The 17,736-nt window shown below is 43.4% G+C and overlaps 1 protein-coding gene across 1 annotated transcript; it reads left to right on the forward strand.

The window, feature by feature from the left end:
- Positions 1-1,257: 1,257 nt before the first annotated feature.
- On the forward strand, positions 1,258-17,118 carry LOC117732984 (glutaminase liver isoform, mitochondrial-like). Its single transcript, XM_034536216.1, has 18 exons — positions 1,258-1,469; positions 2,767-2,854; positions 4,726-4,847; positions 6,518-6,647; positions 6,720-6,799; positions 6,933-7,096; positions 7,903-7,961; positions 14,116-14,148; positions 14,229-14,287; positions 14,374-14,440; positions 14,536-14,586; positions 14,808-14,984; positions 15,074-15,205; positions 15,294-15,386; positions 16,008-16,069; positions 16,517-16,593; positions 16,703-16,766; positions 16,962-17,118. Exons 1-18 carry the CDS (start codon positions 1,258-1,260, stop codon positions 17,116-17,118), a joined length of 1,827 nt encoding a protein of 608 aa, XP_034392107.1.
- The last annotated feature ends 618 nt before the right edge of the window (positions 17,119-17,736 follow it).

A 17,736-nucleotide genomic window follows, 5' to 3' on the forward strand; every position in this document is an offset into this window, starting at 1 on the left:
GAGGAAGAGCCTCAGACACGCGACTGTGATGCAACAACACAGCAGAGTCACCGGACTGACCCTGACCTGAGCGGAAGGTCCTGGAGTCAGTGCGCCACCTAGAGGACAACCGTGAGGTTTCAGCGTGTCAGTGTAGGAAACTCACCGTGGGGTGTCACCATTTAACGGCACGAGAAATGATTCTCTAGTGAAAACTGCTGGAAGCCTAAATCTGACTTATTATATACATAAGTTACTATACAATAACAAATGTCCATAAATGTTTAGATTACATGACTAATAAAAGATTAAATGTAACAAATTAAAGATATAGCGGATATACTATCATAGAGGTTTTAAATTGATTCCTGTTCTGATAAAAGTAATGAGTATTTTTAGGAAAATTATTATTATTACTGTCACATTATTAATAGAAGTAGTTCTGCTACAACAAAAGCTGTGTAGAGGGACATAATGAACTGAAAGAAAAGTTGCAGGAAAAAAAACATTTTTTTGTATTAAATATATAAAAATATACATTTATACAATTAACAGAAGTCAAGGCTTTGAATTGTCTTATTTCAGTGATAAGAGTTACATAAACTAGTTTGCTGGTACACACACACACACACACACACACACACACACACACACACACACACACACACACACACACACTTCCAAGGCCACTTCATGTTGAATGCTGCAATGTTTGGAGAATAAAGCAGCTTGTTTGTTTGTGTATATAATTAAACAACATCAATAAACCTTGCATCGCGTTCACTTTATATACTTTATACTCACTTATATACACTGTATATACATTGATTTTGTTCATTTTCATTTCCTTTATTATTTCAATTCTTAAATGTAATATGTCCTCTCCTTTATTGTATTGTATATATTGTAAAACATGCTTGCTGCTGCAAACAAATTTCCCCCTGGGGATGAATAAAGTATCTATCTATCTATCTATCTTTTGTTTCCCCCTCCCTTATTAATCAGCAGCTGCAGGAGAAAGTCGACCACCAGTCTGACCAGTAGCTGCTGGTTATTGACCCCACCGCCTGAACCAACGTGCTGCCTGTGTCACAGACCCGCCCCCCCGAGCAGCAGCCTGTACTTGTCCGGTTACTTACACAGCAGCTGTCATTAAGGCTGCGAGCACCGAGGACCGTGGGTCACAGATATCTCTCGACCGGCTACTGGGAAGAAAAGAAAAGAAAAAAATCATCTCCTTTGAATTATTAAAGATTAAGCCCTCCGTTTGTCACCACAATGCACTGCCTGAAAAGTCTGAGGACAACTAACTCGGGAATCTTGCAGCTCTTTAAAAATGCAGGGATCTCTGCCAGAGCTGGAGCTGACAACATTGTTCTGTCCAGGACGCAGCAACCTGTGCTTCTCCCTTGCTGGGCCGCAGCATCACCCCACGCCCACAGAGCCTTCCACCACCAGAAGGAGCCTGATGTGGACCAAGTATACCCCAAGTAGGTCACAGTCGGCTGTCTGTAAACGAATGAATCAACATTAATGAGCCCACATAGTCCTGTGCACTAATATGAGTTACTGATCAGATAAATATATGGTAGTAGGAGTATAGTAGTCGTAGTGTTTTATTCAGTCATCATACAATAGTGAGTAAAGCCTTTATACAATCTGGTTTACAATATGACTGAAAAGGTATTGGCATAAGCATAATGCTGATATATTTCTATCCTAAATTATTATCAATTGAATATCCCTCGAGATAATTAGATCTCTAATGATACATCATCAATCATATATTGTGCAGTAAAAGCTTTAAATAAAGTGTTTTATCCTGGAGCATGTTACTCTGAAGTGCAACAATACTTTGTGAGAATTACTTTTAATGTTCACTTTATTGTGAAATATGAAGAAATCTTAAAAATCATTAAACTAACACAGCGTTTCTGATTGGTCAATCACGGCGTTCAAGATCCCTCCGCGAGGCCGTTCATCCTTTTGGCGTCGGTTAGTGTGGTTAATCCAACAAACGGTAAAAATTAATTATAAAAACTCCAACCGGCACGTCTAAAGCTCACTAATCAGCATGTTATATAAATATTGTATAATATGCAATGCAAGTGAAGCCTGGAAACAAGTGGATTCAAAGGGCAACCTCAGGCTAATGACTAGACTTCTAGCTAACGGTAACTCCGTGCACAGCCATAAAATAGTCCTGTAAAAGCCTAAAATAGTCCCGTAAAACTAACTTTTACACTTCAGTTTTTCTAAAGGTTATTCAAACGAGATATAACGTGTTAATTACAGAATTTCAAGGCGGTTTTATTTAATAATAATTGTTTCCAGTTTTTATGCTAAGCTAACATTACGTAACATTAGCTCCTTTAACTCACAGAGTGGTGTTGTTTACTCTTGTTTCATTCTACATTTTACTTTTCTATTGTGTTTTTACATGTTCAGCTCTTGTTGTCATTAACATAAACATATAGGTGAATAATATTTCAAAGTACATTATTGTAACCTATGTTTTAAGGTATGCAAGAACTCAACAGTAAAGAGGTCAGAGAAAACGTATTTTATATACGCAGCCATGGCATAGGGGCCAGATCCTCCCTCAAACACACACTTTATGTAAATAATTAGGTGAATAGCTGGATGTGTGCCAGTATTTCCATTACTGGTTATGTTATTGACATGAACTTTGTCATACTGCCCATTGTTTTGAATTGATACATTGGAGCCGGTCCAAATTCAAAGATAACAACATACACATATTGTGTGTGTCGTCTCTCTTGGCAGAAGTAGGTTGATGTCCAGTATGGAGGACCTACTTTTCTACACCATCACTGAAGGAAAAGAGATGATCCCCTTGTCCCAGTTCATTTCTGTGAGTAAACAGCACACTCATATTTCCTCGGTCACGCCATGACTTTCCATGAAATATGCGGCCATACGCACAAACACACTCGGGCCTACAGCGGTATTGCATTTCAGAAAAGCACCTATGACTGTAGTTAAATAAACCTTGGTGAGTGATATAAGAGCCCATAACTTGAACCTAAGGTGTCTCCAGCAGAATGCAGGGTCAAGTTTAAAAGGTGTTTAGGAACTTTCTTACGTAATGGGACTAAATATAGTAGGTGTGACACTGAGGTAATCACCATTAGAGAACAACAATGACAACATCTTTAGGTTAAACAACAGAACCTAAGGACTAATGTAGATTTTAAATCACATATCTACCTATACATGGGATCGCAGGCACACACACACAAACTACTGAAAAGATGTCAAGCTTCTGTGAACTTGTGCCATAGTTCATATTTTAAAAGATTTATATGGTACATATCTCAGAAGATAAACAGGACATAGTCTCGCTGGTGTTTTTGCGCTCTCTGATAAGTAACACGTTATTGCAAATCATAAGATCCTCATTTAGCTTCATGTAGTGCGACCTTTCAGACACATTAAAAAAAGCAGACACGGACATCTGGTGACCTAGGTGTCTATGGCAACTCAGTCATTTTTAAATGGGGACATGCATTTAGGACAAGAGAAGTGTGTCAACACACATTTGATGTGGTGCCACGGATGACTGGATGTGTTTGAAGAGGTGACTGGGTTAGGACATACGTGGTTAAAGTATCCGTATCAATGCGTGTCGATAACTGCAAAAAAACATTCATCCTAACAAATCACTTACAAGACACTGAATGTAACCCTAACCCTATGTACAACATAAATAAGTGTTTGTAAAACCAGACTTATGGTTTGTTTATTCCATTGTCTTTACATCATTAACTCATATATATATATCCATCCATCCATCCATTTTCAATACCGCTTATCCTCATTAGGGTCGCGGGGCGCTGGAGCCTATCCCAGCTGACATAGGGCGAAGGCAGGGGACACCCTGGACAGGCCGCCAGTCCATCGAGAGCAATATATATATATATATATATATATATATATATACTGTATATGTTTTCCAATCATGGCTAAAATACAAATACCTGGCATTGAATTGAATGGCAAATACTGTAGTGCAACTTAAATACTAAAATGTCCTCCGAAACCATTTAAAATGGTATGTTTTTATAATATATATACTTTTTATTAATATACTGTATCGCAGCCTGAAACACTCAAACACTATCATTGAAAATCTAACTGACGATTCATTATCGTCTTGATTAATCGTTTAATTGTTTGGTCTATAAAACACAAGTGGTTATGCAAACTGCTCACAAACCTAAACAGAAAGCCCCCTCGCGCATTCAGTTGAAGGATAAATCTCTCAAATAAGTGCACAAAAAAGTGGGCAGCCCTGCTCGAAAGTTCAGCATCGCTTACGGACATTCATCAAACGCAATAGCCAGCTCGCAGCCATGCACATGCGCTCGTGAGTCAGGTTTGGTCACAGAATCGGTTATCGGATGACTCTGGGAAGCCTCTCTGGTCGTCAGTTTGGTGCTCGTGGTGTTCCCAAAATAGATGCACGTGGTTCATACGGTGGCTCGACGTGTGACTTACGTGAGGGATTCCAGCGATCTGGCGTACGCCTGTATTTCCTCCTCATTACAATAAGAAGGTATTTTGTAATAAGCCCCTTAGCCTGTGAAGTCCCCTAACTACTACTTGATATCCTGTTAATTGACATGGCGTCAACACTGCTTGTGCATGAGCCAAAGTGTCTGATATCATCTACAATTCCCTTCTCCTTCTCACTTCAAACCACCTCATCCACGTCTTCTGCAGGCTTTGAGAAAAACAGGTTTGTTGACGTCTGACCCTCGGCTACGCGACTGTGTCCGTCAGATGCGACAATCCTCACGTGACTCTACCGGGCCAGTCATGATGGACAAGGCGCTCTTCAGAAGGTGAGAAAAAAAAAACGTGTATTTATGGAGACGTCGTAATGCACACAGTTATTCAAAGGGGGGAGTATTCAACCTTTACCTGCATGGGGGAAGTAGGCAGCACACCCGTGTTTAAATAAACACTCTAATGTTGTTTCTAATGGGTTTCTTCTTGCATAATAAAAAAAAGAACGTGTGGGATGACAACGTGCACGGTTAGGTATGGGTTTTTCATACTTTTTTCGTGGTCAAGTAAAGGAGTAACAGGAGGAGTAGTCTGCGGCCAGCGCTATTTGAGTCCAAGAGATTGACATGCGTTTTATGGCTAACAGCTGCCACTCACCAAATTCACATGCACACATGGCAGCCAAAGCATGGTGCGGAGAGACAGAAGGGAATCTGGGACTGTCAATGAAAGGGCATCATTCTGGTTGAGCTCCAGACTGTCGCAATTACAGTAGCAGACTAAAAAAGATCTGTAAGCTCCATGCAAACGGCATCATTTGTAAGTGTACTTCAGTCGGTCTGGAAGAGCAGAGGCTTACACAGTCTGGGAGTCTTCGTCAAACCTAATTGGCCGTGTCCATCTGTCTTTCCTTGTTTTCTGTGATTTGTGAGGTTATCCTTGAACACTTAAGAGCTCACTGTGCTTCTAGAAATAGAGAGTGCTGTCTTCTATTCTTTCTTCTTTTTTTTTTTTAAAGGACCCATATAAATAATGCAAGCTCTCTCCGCTCTCTTTCTCCCGGTGTCTCAAAACCTCATGCTCGCATCGCCTTGGATCAGCGAGGGCTGCAGGACAGATATTTTAGTTCAGACCAGCTGTGACAGAATGCTCATAACTTTCCTTGAGAGCTTACGGCGTTGCTGACGAATCATAGCCGCGGGAAATCTATAATAAACAATTACGATGCTGCTGACAGAAGCAGGTGTGTTTGTGTACCCTTTTAATCGGGTATTTATCAGTTTGAAGCAGGTCGTTTTGATTTCAGTGCGATAGAAAAAAAAGAAAAAATGAAAGCCCAGTGAGGAGTTGAGCATTTCAATTAAATTCAAATTGATTGGAGGTTCAGTTGCATATTTAGCATTTCTCAGGCAGAACCAGACTCAGCGATTGAGGCCGTGTTGTTTGAGTCATAGAAGCTCAAGCTTTTTTAATTCAAATAAACATGGCGTTCTTTCTTATTATATATAATGCTGTCATATGAAGAAGAAACTTGAACTCGGTGGGAACTAGTTAACACAACTGTTGTCTTAGGTACAGCAGTTAAATTAGCCATAATAGCCTGTAGCCGTCTTTGTCCGAGAGCTTAACTTACTCCTATGAAAGTGTTCAAATTACACACAAAAAAACCCACATTTTCTTCTAGGGCTTTCTGAACGTGCAGATAGTTTTGTTTTTACTTGCAGAGGTCTTAGATATTTGCCTCCACACCGATGCCATGGAGGTGAAATTACATTCATCTTGATTATTACTCTGGATAATCAACAATGTCTTGTTGATCAACAGTCGTTATGGAAACCATTTTTTTCAGTAGAAGGTAGTTTAAATTAAAACTGTTCTACACCGAAAAGATAATTAGATGTTTTACACTGTCTCAAAACCTGAGTGGATAAAAATGAAATGATCTCCGTGGTTATTCACCACGAGGGCTGAGTGTGACGTCCGTTTGTAATGTGTCCCGTTGCAGGTGTCTTGGCAACAACATCATGCTGCTGACTAAGGCCTTCCGAAAAAAGTTCATCGTTCCGAACTTTGAAGAGATGACCCAGCACATCGATAGGATGTACGACAGTGCACAACAGCAGGAGGCGGGGCAAGTAAGTAATGAACTAACGCCACACCGATTCACCGTGTGCTCGTTCATTCCAGTAACACGTGTCTTCATGCAGGTAGCTAACTACATTCCTCAGCTGGCTAAGTTCAGCCCCGACCTCTGGGGAGTATCTCTGTGCACAATCGATGGACAGAGGTACGGTATCATCTTCACTTGAATGAATGTTTCCATTCTGAAAACAAAAAAAACATCCACTGCGTGTGTATCCCCCCCTCACTCACACTCCTTCCATTGCCGTGCTCCTCCATTACATCCTCGTGTAACACAGACACTCTGTGGGTGACACCAAGGTTCCCTTCTGTCTGCAGTCGTGCGTGAAGCCTCTGGAGTACGCCTTCGCCGTGCACGAGTTCGGCAGCGAGCACGTTCACCACTTTGTTGGCAAAGAGCCCAGTGGGTTCAAGTTCAACAAACTGTCACTCAATGACGAGGGTAAGTGATTGCCGTAATCGAGACCCCCGGTTACCACTCCACTTATCCTCTCTACACTCGAGGCACTGAGTGTGCATGTGATTAATCCTAGTTTTGTAAAAAGATAAAACTACGCAAAAACACACGTTCTTCGCCACTTGACAACCCTTGATCAGTCATTTCTACAGATGTTTCTTTGTGAGTAGAGCAAATAACAAGCTCTCAATTTACTAAGGGAACAAGTCTAGTTTAACTTTTATCACAATTGTGTACCATTTTTATCATCTCACCTTTAAGTTTCAAGTTTCAAGGTTTTATTTGCCATTTGTGCCTAGACCAACAGTCCAGACGCATTGGAAATCTTGTGCAGGGCTCTCCGAGTCAACAGTTCAGAAATAACACTATAATAAGAAAGAAAAAGAAAGATACAAAACAAAATATGAAAGAAAACACTACAGAAAGGTGGTACTGTGTACAATAACAAGAAATGTGCTAATGTGTACAGTTTGGGATACAGTTTTAAATTAGACAGTTTTAAATTATATAGTTTTAAGTAATAATATGTCACATATTGCACATGATAAGTGTAGTAAGGTAGTGTTGGGTTATTAAACATTTCAATGGTTTTGTTTTGCCATCAGTCTGACTGACTTTATAGCTATTTGTTATTACGTGCTCGCCACTCTGAAGCTGATACATTGTGTTTCATTTGTTCAGTGTATTAGCTGATGTTTTTAAGTTCCTCTGTTGAAGTATCGCCTGTCATCGCAGCGGTTTATTGCTCTTGGGGTTAGGGCCAAACGAGTGATAACATGCTCTCGTTGCAGATAAACCACACAACCCGATGGTGAATGCCGGAGCTATCGTCATCAGTTCTTTAATCAAGGTAAAAAAAAAAAACGAGTAGGCTTCTCAGCAACGAATGCATTGATGTGATTGATGGTAGATGCAGAGGTTTTCCTGTAAGAATATAGACACAACACGTACTACAACACAGTTTGGACGTCATTTATGAGGAGGTCAGGGTGAAGAACAAAGAGTGGACTCTCAGGCAGTGCGCGTTCTTGCCCACGGCTCCCTGTTTTTAAACCCAGACGTTGTTGCCCTTCATACTGCACAGCATAGCCTTCGGCTGCAGTCCCTCACTGGGCGTAAACACAGTTAAAAAGGACAATCATGTAGGCTTTAAAAAATAATGACGGAAGAAAAAAAACAGGAACTCAACAGGATCGACATGTTTCTATGTCCCACCAATAAAACAGGTCAGTAAATGATGCTTTCAGGTGTTTGTTTTTTTACATTCTTAACGACATCCTCAGTGGAAACAGTAAGTTGTATAAAGAAAGTTTTGTGCAACACAAGGTCACTTATTGTGAAACGTGACACTCACACTATTTGCACACTGTGTGACAGCAAATCATCGCTTTTGTGCTGTGAGGCGTGTCAGGCTCTCTGCTTCTGAAAGTTGTATCATACATTTATTAGGGTTTTGAAGGCCTAAACGATTGTTGGACTGACTTCAAGTTCAGTGTGAAGCCACAGAGTTTCCTAAAAGCTGAAGCTCTCAGTGATCAGTACTCTATCTAATCATTCTATTGGCTGGTGCCTTGGTGCCTGTTGGGACTGGACTATGGTCATCATCACCTGACTGACCAGGCTGACTTATTTTGTGAACTCTGGCCTCATTGTAAGTGGAGTTCAGCCATATATGGTTGTGTATTTTCCACCCTGTGGAGTTTCCCGGCCGTCTCTTAGCTGACTGAAGAGATACTCTGGACTGTTTAATCATTCGTGGATCAGGTTCAGGAAGGGACTCTGTGGGCCTGACGGCAGGGGCGTGTGTGCTTCTGGCCAATTGCAGCCAGCCGAACAGAAGGTGTTTAACCCCCCTCACTTTTGTGTTTTTGTGTGTGTGTGTGTGTGTGTGTGTGTGTGTGTGTAACCAGACTTTGCATACAGAGAGAGTGTATTAGTACCTCTACCACAGTAAGTAGTATTTCCCAGTGTGTATTAGTACCTCTGCCACAGTAAAGAGTATTTCCCAGTGTGTATTAGTACCTCTACCGCAGTAAAGAGTATTTGCCAGTGTGTATTAGTACCTCTACATATATATATACCGTGTATATATATATATATATATACACATATATATGTGTGTGTGTATATGTATATATATATACTGTATATATCTATGTGTGTGTATTAGGGTTGTCACGATACCAAAATTATAACTTTGATACGATACCTGCCATAAATATCACGATACCCGATACTTACGATACGATACCACAAATACGATACGATACTGGTATATTTATCTATAATAGTAATAAATAAAACATCTGTATGGTTCCCTTTTTACCAGCTTGTTCCTGGCCAGCTTTTTCAACACTTAACAAATGGCATTAATATTAGTATTAGCCTACAGCAAGATATTAATGAAAACTACATGGTGCCACCATAGCATTGATTATACACGGCTATGTAGGCCTTTTGTCCGTATCTGACCAGATGACTTCCATAGTTCCTTCCATAAGTATGAGCAATTGTAGAGTTCATATTTTATCTTAATTCATGGAATAATTATTTTTCCTTAACTAAAAATAATTATTAGATATTATTAAAGAATTAGCTCAAGATCCACCCTCAGGCTCCACCAGCATGTAGCCATTTAGCATCAATTGTGTTTCATTTAGTACACATGTGTGCATTGTGACCTCATGATCACATAAACTAGGCTACGGCTAGGTTAGGCTGTATGTGGATGAGCTGGAGGTGTGCACCATGTTTATAATCACATTTGATTATCCATCGTTCTTTGAACTCTTTGAAAAGTTCGGGGTGTCTGTCTGAAAAGTGCTTTGCCATGTTTGACGTGTTGCTCCTTGGTCTGAGTGGCTTTGAAACACTGTCTGAAATGTAGCCAAAGTATTTCCAGATTTCACTTCTGGCATCTTTTTTTTTTACAAAAAGCCGAGGACGGTCGGCAAAAGCTCCGGCACCTGACGCCTTGTTGTCTCCCTGTGAGTGAGCGCTGCGCAGTCTCGCCGCCTTGCAGTCAACGCGCTGGGCAGCATCAACGTAGCGGAGCAGCGAGTGCGCTCTGAGCGCGCGCTATTTCATCAAAGTATCGATACTAAAAATATGCAAAACCGTATCGTTTTGAACGTACGGGTACCGCGGTACCTTTTTAGTATCGGTACACCGTGCAACCCATGTATTTGTCAGTCAGTCTTCATCTCAGAAATCAGCCTGAAATCAAACATAAACAAACTGGCAAAGAGATCAGAGGCAGAATTCTATTCTGATGATGTTATCAGCTCCGCCCATAAGCTCCGCCCATTATGTCGTGATGTCATCAATTCTAGCTTTGACCAAATTCCATGTGCCTTTGATGTTGAGTTTATGTATAGCCACTATGTACAGGCACACTTCAACACCGCATGTTACTGGCAGGACAACTTGCTGGAAGGAGAAAAAACTCACAGAGGACACTAATCTTTAACAGCAGAGGACATTCTACATTCTTTTTTATTAGTTTGTAATTGTTAACTGGAAGAAATGTTTAATCCATATAACATTGGGAGTCTTCGCAGAGAACAGATGGAGATGCAGATTAAAAGCCTGAGAGCCCCGATGTTTGTGGCTCAGGCCCCACACATCGTCGCCAGCATACAGGACCTGACGGAGAAATCGAACCAGGTGAAGCTGCACGATATTGCGAATCAGATTTGTGCGGTGGCCGACATCGACCAGCTGAAAGTGTCCCTTAGGGTGAATTACTTGGCCAAGTTAGAGGCTTGCTCCAAAGCTATGCGCTTGGAGAAAGAGCTAACCTTCAAGGAAGCTGAGATTCTGGAGCTGCGAGGGAAAGTCAGCCAGATGGAAGACGCTCTACTGACCCAGAGAGACAAGGCTGAGGAGACTCATGGACAATACCAGGTTCAGCTCGCCAAAATACTCAGGGAGTCTGCCGTTTTTCAGGAGTCAAAGGAGTCCTTCCAGGCTCAACTGGACCAGCAGAACTTATTAAATGAAGGTCAAGAGCAGAAGATGGAGAATGAGAGGCTCCAGACTGCTCTGATGGCGTCTGAAGAGGAGCTGAAGACTGTACGGGATCATTGGCAGAGGGGCAAGAGTTGCCACCTGGATGAGCTGAACGACTGTAGAAACAGCTTTCTTGCCCAGCTGACCACCCAGGGTCAAGAGCAGAAGATGGAGAATGAGAGGCTCCAGACTGCTCTGATGGCGTCTGAAGAGGAGCTGAAGACTCAACGGGATCATTGGCAGAGGAGCAAGAGTTGCCACCTGGATGAGCTGAACGACTGTAGAAACAGCTTTCTTGCCCAGCTGACCACCCAGGGTCAAGAGCAGAAGATGGAGAATGAGAGGCTCCAGACTGTTCTGATGGCGTCTGAAAAGGAGCTGAAGACTGTACGGGATCATTGCAAGAAGAGCATGGGTTGGCTCATGAATGAGCTGGAAGACAATATAATCAGCTTTCTTGCCCAGCTGACCACCCAGGGTCAAGAGCAGAAGATGGAGAATGAGAGGCTCCAGACTGCTCTGATGGCATCTGAAGAGAAGCTGAAGACTGTACGGGATCATTGGCAGAGGAGCAATAGTTGCCACCTGGATGAGCTGAAAGACTGTAGAAACAGCTTTCTTGCCCTGCTGACCACCCAGGGTCAAGAGCAGAAGATGGAGAATGAGAGGCTCCAGACTGTTCTGATGGCGTCTGAAAAGGAGCTGAAGACTGTACGGGATCATTGCAAGAAGAGCAAGGGTTGGCTCATGAAGGAGCTGGAAGACAATAGAATCAGCTTTCTTGCCCAGCTGTACACCCAGGGTCAAGAGCAGAAGATGGAGAATGAGAGGCTCCAGACTGCTCTGATGGCGTCTGAAGAGGAGCTGAAGACTGTACGGGATCATTGGCAGAGGAGCAAGAGTTGCCACCTGGATGAGCTGAACGACTGTAGAAACAGCTTTCTTGCCCAGCTGACCACCCAGGGTCAAGAGCAGAAGATGGAGAATGAGAGGCTCCAGACTGCTCTGATGGCGTCTGAAGAGGAGCTGAAGACTGTACGGGATCATTGGCAGAGGGGCAAGAGTTGCCACCTGGATGAGCTGAACGACTGTAGAAACAGCTTTCTTGCCCAGCTGTACACCCAGGGTCAAGAGCACAAGATAGAGAATGAGAGGCTCCAGACTGCTCTGATGGTGTCTCAAGAGCAGCTGGAGAGCGAGAGATCGATTGTTGACCTGGAGACACAGAAACAGGAGAAGCAGTTTGCAGCTGACCGTTCCAAGTGGGAGGAGGAAAAAGCCTCCTTGCTTGAGGAGATCAGAGTCAAACTGACTCTCCAGAAGAAGGAAAAAGAGTCGGAGAAGGAGGAGGACATCCTTCACGGGGGGAGCGTTGCTGTAAAAACTCAGGAGAGTGTTGCTGCCAAGACTCAGGAGAGCGTTGCTGTCAAGACTCAGGAGAGCGTTGCTGCCAAGACTCAGGAGAGCGTTGCTGCCAAGACTCAGGAGAGCGTTGCTGTCAAGACTCAGGAGAGCGTTGCTGCCAAGACTCAGGAGAGCGTTGCTGCCAAGACTCAGGAGAGCGTTGCTGCCAAGACTCAGGAGAGCGTTGCTGCCAAGACTCAGGAGAGCGTTGCTGTCAAGACTCGGGTCGAGCTTCTGGAGAAGAAGATTGCAGAGAGGGAGAGTAGTAATTGTTTCACAAGATCCAAGCACGGGCCGCCGCAGAGTAAACGTGACCAGTTGAGTAAAGACTTGTCTGGAGATGCAGGTGCCAACGAGACAATAGGAGCTGGAGTCGGCCGGACGCCGACGAGACAATGGGAGCTGGAGTCGGCCGGGCGCTGACGAGACAAGGGGAGCTGGAGTCGGCCGGACACCGACGAGACAATGGGAGCTGGAGTCGGCCGGGCGCTGACGAGACAAGGGGAGCTGGAGTCGGCCTGACGCCGACGAGACAATGGGAGCTGGAGTCGGCCGGGCGCTGACGAGACAAGGGGAGCTGGAGTCGGCCGGGCGCCGACGAGACAATGGGAGCTGTAGTAAACGTGACCAGTTGAGTAAAGACTTGTCTGGAGATGCAGGTGCCGACGAGACAAGGGGAGCTGTAGTAGGCCGGACGCCGACGAGACAATGGGAGCTGGAGTCGGCCAGGCGCCGACGAGACAAGGGGAGCTGGAGTCGGCCGGCCACCGACGAGACTATGGGAGCTGGAGTCGGCCGGGCGCTGACGAGACAATGGGAGCGGGCGGGAGGACGAGAACGGGGCGGTGGGGCCGGAGGACGAGAGGGGGGGGGGGGCTCCAGGATTCCGGTTGCCGATAAACCCAGTGTGTGTGTGTGTGTGTGTGTGTGTGTGTGGAGGGGGAACACAGAGAGAGTGACAAGAGTGCCGACGAGACAAGGGGAGCTGGAGTCGGCCGGGCGCTGACGAGACAATGGGAGGGGGGGGGGGGGGGGGGGGGGGGGGGGGGGGGGGGGGGGGATTCCGGTTGCCGATAAACCCAGTGTGTGTGTGTGTGTGTGTGTGTGTGTGTGTGTGTGTGTGTGTGTGTGTGTGTGTGTGTGTGGAGGGGGAACACAGCAGGTTTATTATATTTGCAAATAATTTCTATGTATATATACATACTTACTTAAAAGTTGATCATTTATGCAACGGACAGAGAGAAAATATAAGTTGATAAAGGCCGTTATTGACTTTATGCAATATTTACACGCCAGTGGGAGCAGCTGAACCTATAATAATGTAAATGACACAAATGTAGATGTTTTGTTGAAAAAAGAATAGTTGTCAGAGCAACCACCTGGAAAGAAATAAATCAACTCCTGTATTGGGCATGAGGTTGAGCCTGAGGTTGAGCCTGAGGTCACCCTCTCAACTCACAGTAATATTTGATATCAGCATTAACATGTATAGGTTGAGTCATTAAATATGAATGCGACATGGGTCCACGTTCTTCAACTTTACAACTTGGTTATAATACCCTACTGTGTTGTTCCCTCACTGTTGACAGCCAGATTCCAATAAGGCAGAGAGGTTCGACTATGTGAGTAAATGCTTTTCCTTTTCAAACTTTTTGTTTTTGGTCGTCCCACTCAACCATTTATAAATATGACGTCATTGCAGGTGATGGAGTACTTGAATAGGCTTTCTGGCGCAGAATATGTGGGCTTTAGCAATGCAACGTGAGTACTGTGCTTCAAGAAATGCAACCTCAATGTCCCGCGTCACGTGAAACGCAACTTTCTAAATTCCTGTTGTCTTCTTGCAGTTTCCAGTCGGAGAGGGAGACCGGTGATAGGAATTATGCAATTGGTTATTACCTCAAAGAGAAAAAAGTGAGGTTACGTTTCAATGCTTGTCCAGTGCTCAAGTTTTCAGAAAAAAATGAATGTCCTAATTATGTGCTAACGCTTGACTTTAATTCTTGCAGTGCTTTCCTGACAATGCAGATATGACAGATGCCCTTGACTTCTACTTTCAGGTAAGACTCTTTGTCTTTGACGTCGTAGTGTGGTTGAAACCTTCAAGGAAAGGTTACCAGGCTAGCTGTTTCCAGTCTGTATGCTAAGCTAAGCTAGCCAGTTGTTAGCTGTGGTGTGATTTCTTTTACGCTCTTTTCAATCTAAAATCTTGGCAATAAGGCAAACCAAGTGTATTTCCCAGAAGTCATTCTATTCCTTTTTAAATGTTTTTTTTTTTCAGTTGTGCTCTATCGAGGTGAACTGTGAGTCAGGAAGTGTCATGGCTGCCACACTGGCCAACGGGGGTATTTGTCCAATCACAGGCGAGAGTGTGCTGAGCTCTGAAGCCGTTCGCAACACCCTGAGCCTCATGCATTCCTGCGGCATGTACGACTTCTCTGGACAGTTTGCCTTCCACGTGAGTCCGTTGTTGTTCCTCCAAGTGGTGGCATGGCGTGAAACTTTGAATCCAGGTTGAGACTTTTTTTGTTTGCTTCTCTCGTTCAGGTGGGCTTGCCCGCTAAATCTGGCGTTTCGGGTGCTGTTCTGCTGGTTGTCCCCAACGTCATGGGTATGATGTGTTGGTCTCCACCTTTAGACCGGATGGGAAACAGTGTTCGTGGCATTCACTTCTGTCAGGTGTGCAGTCTGCCAATTACAGTTGTATTGATTATAATGTGTCTGCGTGCTTCAAACGTTCCACTTTAATCAACGTTTGATTCCCCAGGATCTGTTGTCTCATTTCAACTTCCACAATTACGACAACCTGAGACACTTCACAAAGAAACACGACCCCAGGAGAAGATCGGACGAAGAACCCGTGAGTTCAGTGTAACGAGTGGCAGCAACCGCCATTCTGACATGTAATAAAACACAACATCCTTTTCACGCATGAAGTCTTATCACCTGAAATGTTCGGGAACATTTACTGCAGGTGCGAACCAATCAGAAGACTCCGCTGATAACGTATATAAATCTGAGGCTCGATTAGGTTTTTCATTTAGGCCAATGCTTTTCCTCGTCTCGCAAACTCGTCGAATATTTATTGCGATACGTGAACATATGCACCGGACAAAAACAGCTCCCCTGTCCCGCCACGTTCCTGAAGAAGATCGGAGGCGTTTCCGTCGCGTAAAATGTTTGATGGCAGTAAGTGTCCATAAGTGTTGCATCACCACTGTCAGCTGGATTGTCCTTCGCCCCATCTATTCCTGCATGTGCGAAAAGGTGCTAGACCAAAATGTTTCTGACTGTAGTGCACGTGTGATTATTGAAAATCACTCGCTGTGCCTTAGAGGTCATCCCAAGAACTTTACCGGGAACTATGTGTGCAAAGGGCGATAGATTATTTTTGGGGTGAATAATGCAGAATCATTTTGATATACAAAGTTTAAGAAACAGTCAACTATCATGTAGTAATGTTTGCTTTTCGATCCATTAGAACAAGTCGGTGGTTAACCTGATGTTTGCAGCACACAGTGGTGACCTCTCCGCTCTGAGGAGGTAAGTCAAATAATTTGTACAATGATACGTATGATATCATCTGTGTGTTAAATATGAAGCTGGAGCAATGTTCTAAATCTAAATCCAGGATATTTGTTTATGTAATCTGTACAAAGGACGTTAATTAACCAAACAAGATATTACACGTTAATTATTTATATATTCAGGTGTCGTTAGGCAGATCGTTTTTTTTTACCTCGGACAGAGCCACGCTAGCTGTTTCCCCCAGCTTCCAGTCTTTATGCTAAGCTAACCATCTCCTGTCTGTAGCTTTCATATTTCCCATACATACGTGAGAGTGGGAACTCTTTGGAACTATTCTTTTTTTCCTCCGTTCTCTGCTTTTTAAAACACATCTGTTTTCATATTCACGAGCTCTTGACTAGTTTCTGACAGTTTGCCATCACTAGAGTCAACCCTTCCATGTGTCCTTTGTTCTTCCTGCAGGTTTGCCCTGTCAGCTGTGAACATGGAGCAGAGAGACTATGACTCTCGCACAGCGCTCCACGTTGCCGCTGCAGAAGGTGACACTTCATTATTTGTTCATTCATTTCAACGTTCAACAATCTGCTGTGATATTCAAACAGGAATAAATAAATGTGGCATTGGGCTTGCTCTCTTTTTATCTTTCAGGTCATGTGGAAGCCGTTGTCTTCCTAAGTGAAGTGTGTAAAGTGAATCCCAGCATGAAAGACCGGTAGGGATCTAATATCAAAACGTATTATCTGATTAAAAATGTTAGATAGGATGGGGGGGGGGGTCTTATAGGCTGAAGGCCTCCAATTTCCTTGATGGCCTCACGCTCCAACCAACCAGGAACACTGAAAGACAGACATAGCAAACACAAGTCCCAACGCCTCCATATAACATATTGCATTGTGTTTTCTATCAGATGGGGGAACACGCCTCTAGATGATGCCATGCAGTTTGGCCATGATGTTATTGTTTCAGTCCTGCAAGACTACCAGCGCGAGTACGCCGACAGCGACGCGGCGAGCGCCACAGAGGAGCAGAAGGCCCCACTGGACACGTTGAAGAGCATCGTCTGAACCACGAGGGATCCGAAGGGATTGAAATGCAAAGGAATCTATTTTATTATGAGAGGACTAAAAGGAAACGGGACGATTGAGAGACCTGATGAATGATTGAGTTTATTTTTAATGTGGTAATAGATGTTATATAATATATTCAGACTGTTGGATAAAAGCTACTCAGTGCAGGATTAAGTCCCTATTTGATGTATTCCTGCAGACGGGAGAAATTATTCAACAGCGTAAAGTATCAACAAAGCACTACATAATCAGGCAATCTGTTGTTTTATGCGGCGAAAAAATATATAAATTTAAGCAATGATTGGATTGTGTTTTTGTATGCTCAGTTTATGATATAAAATGCCACTGTGATGTAAATATCTAATATATTGAGCCTACTTATTGTTTAAAATATGGAAATATATTTTGCTTAATTATTACTTTTAATCAGGGGACTTCATGCCCCCTGTATAAATATTCCCAAAGCTGAGTCAATAATTAATCTGACTCAACAGGAGGTGATTTAGTTTCACACTGGGAGGACTGTTTCATAGTTTACACCAGTTCATAAAGGCTCACAGGCCAGTTTATTCACAGCAGATACCTTGTGTTGATGATGTTGTTGTTCTTTTTAGT

This window comes from Cyclopterus lumpus, chromosome 7 (genome assembly GCF_009769545.1).
Source record: "Cyclopterus lumpus isolate fCycLum1 chromosome 7, fCycLum1.pri, whole genome shotgun sequence".
NCBI classification, from domain to species: Eukaryota; Metazoa; Chordata; class Actinopteri; order Perciformes; family Cyclopteridae; genus Cyclopterus; species Cyclopterus lumpus.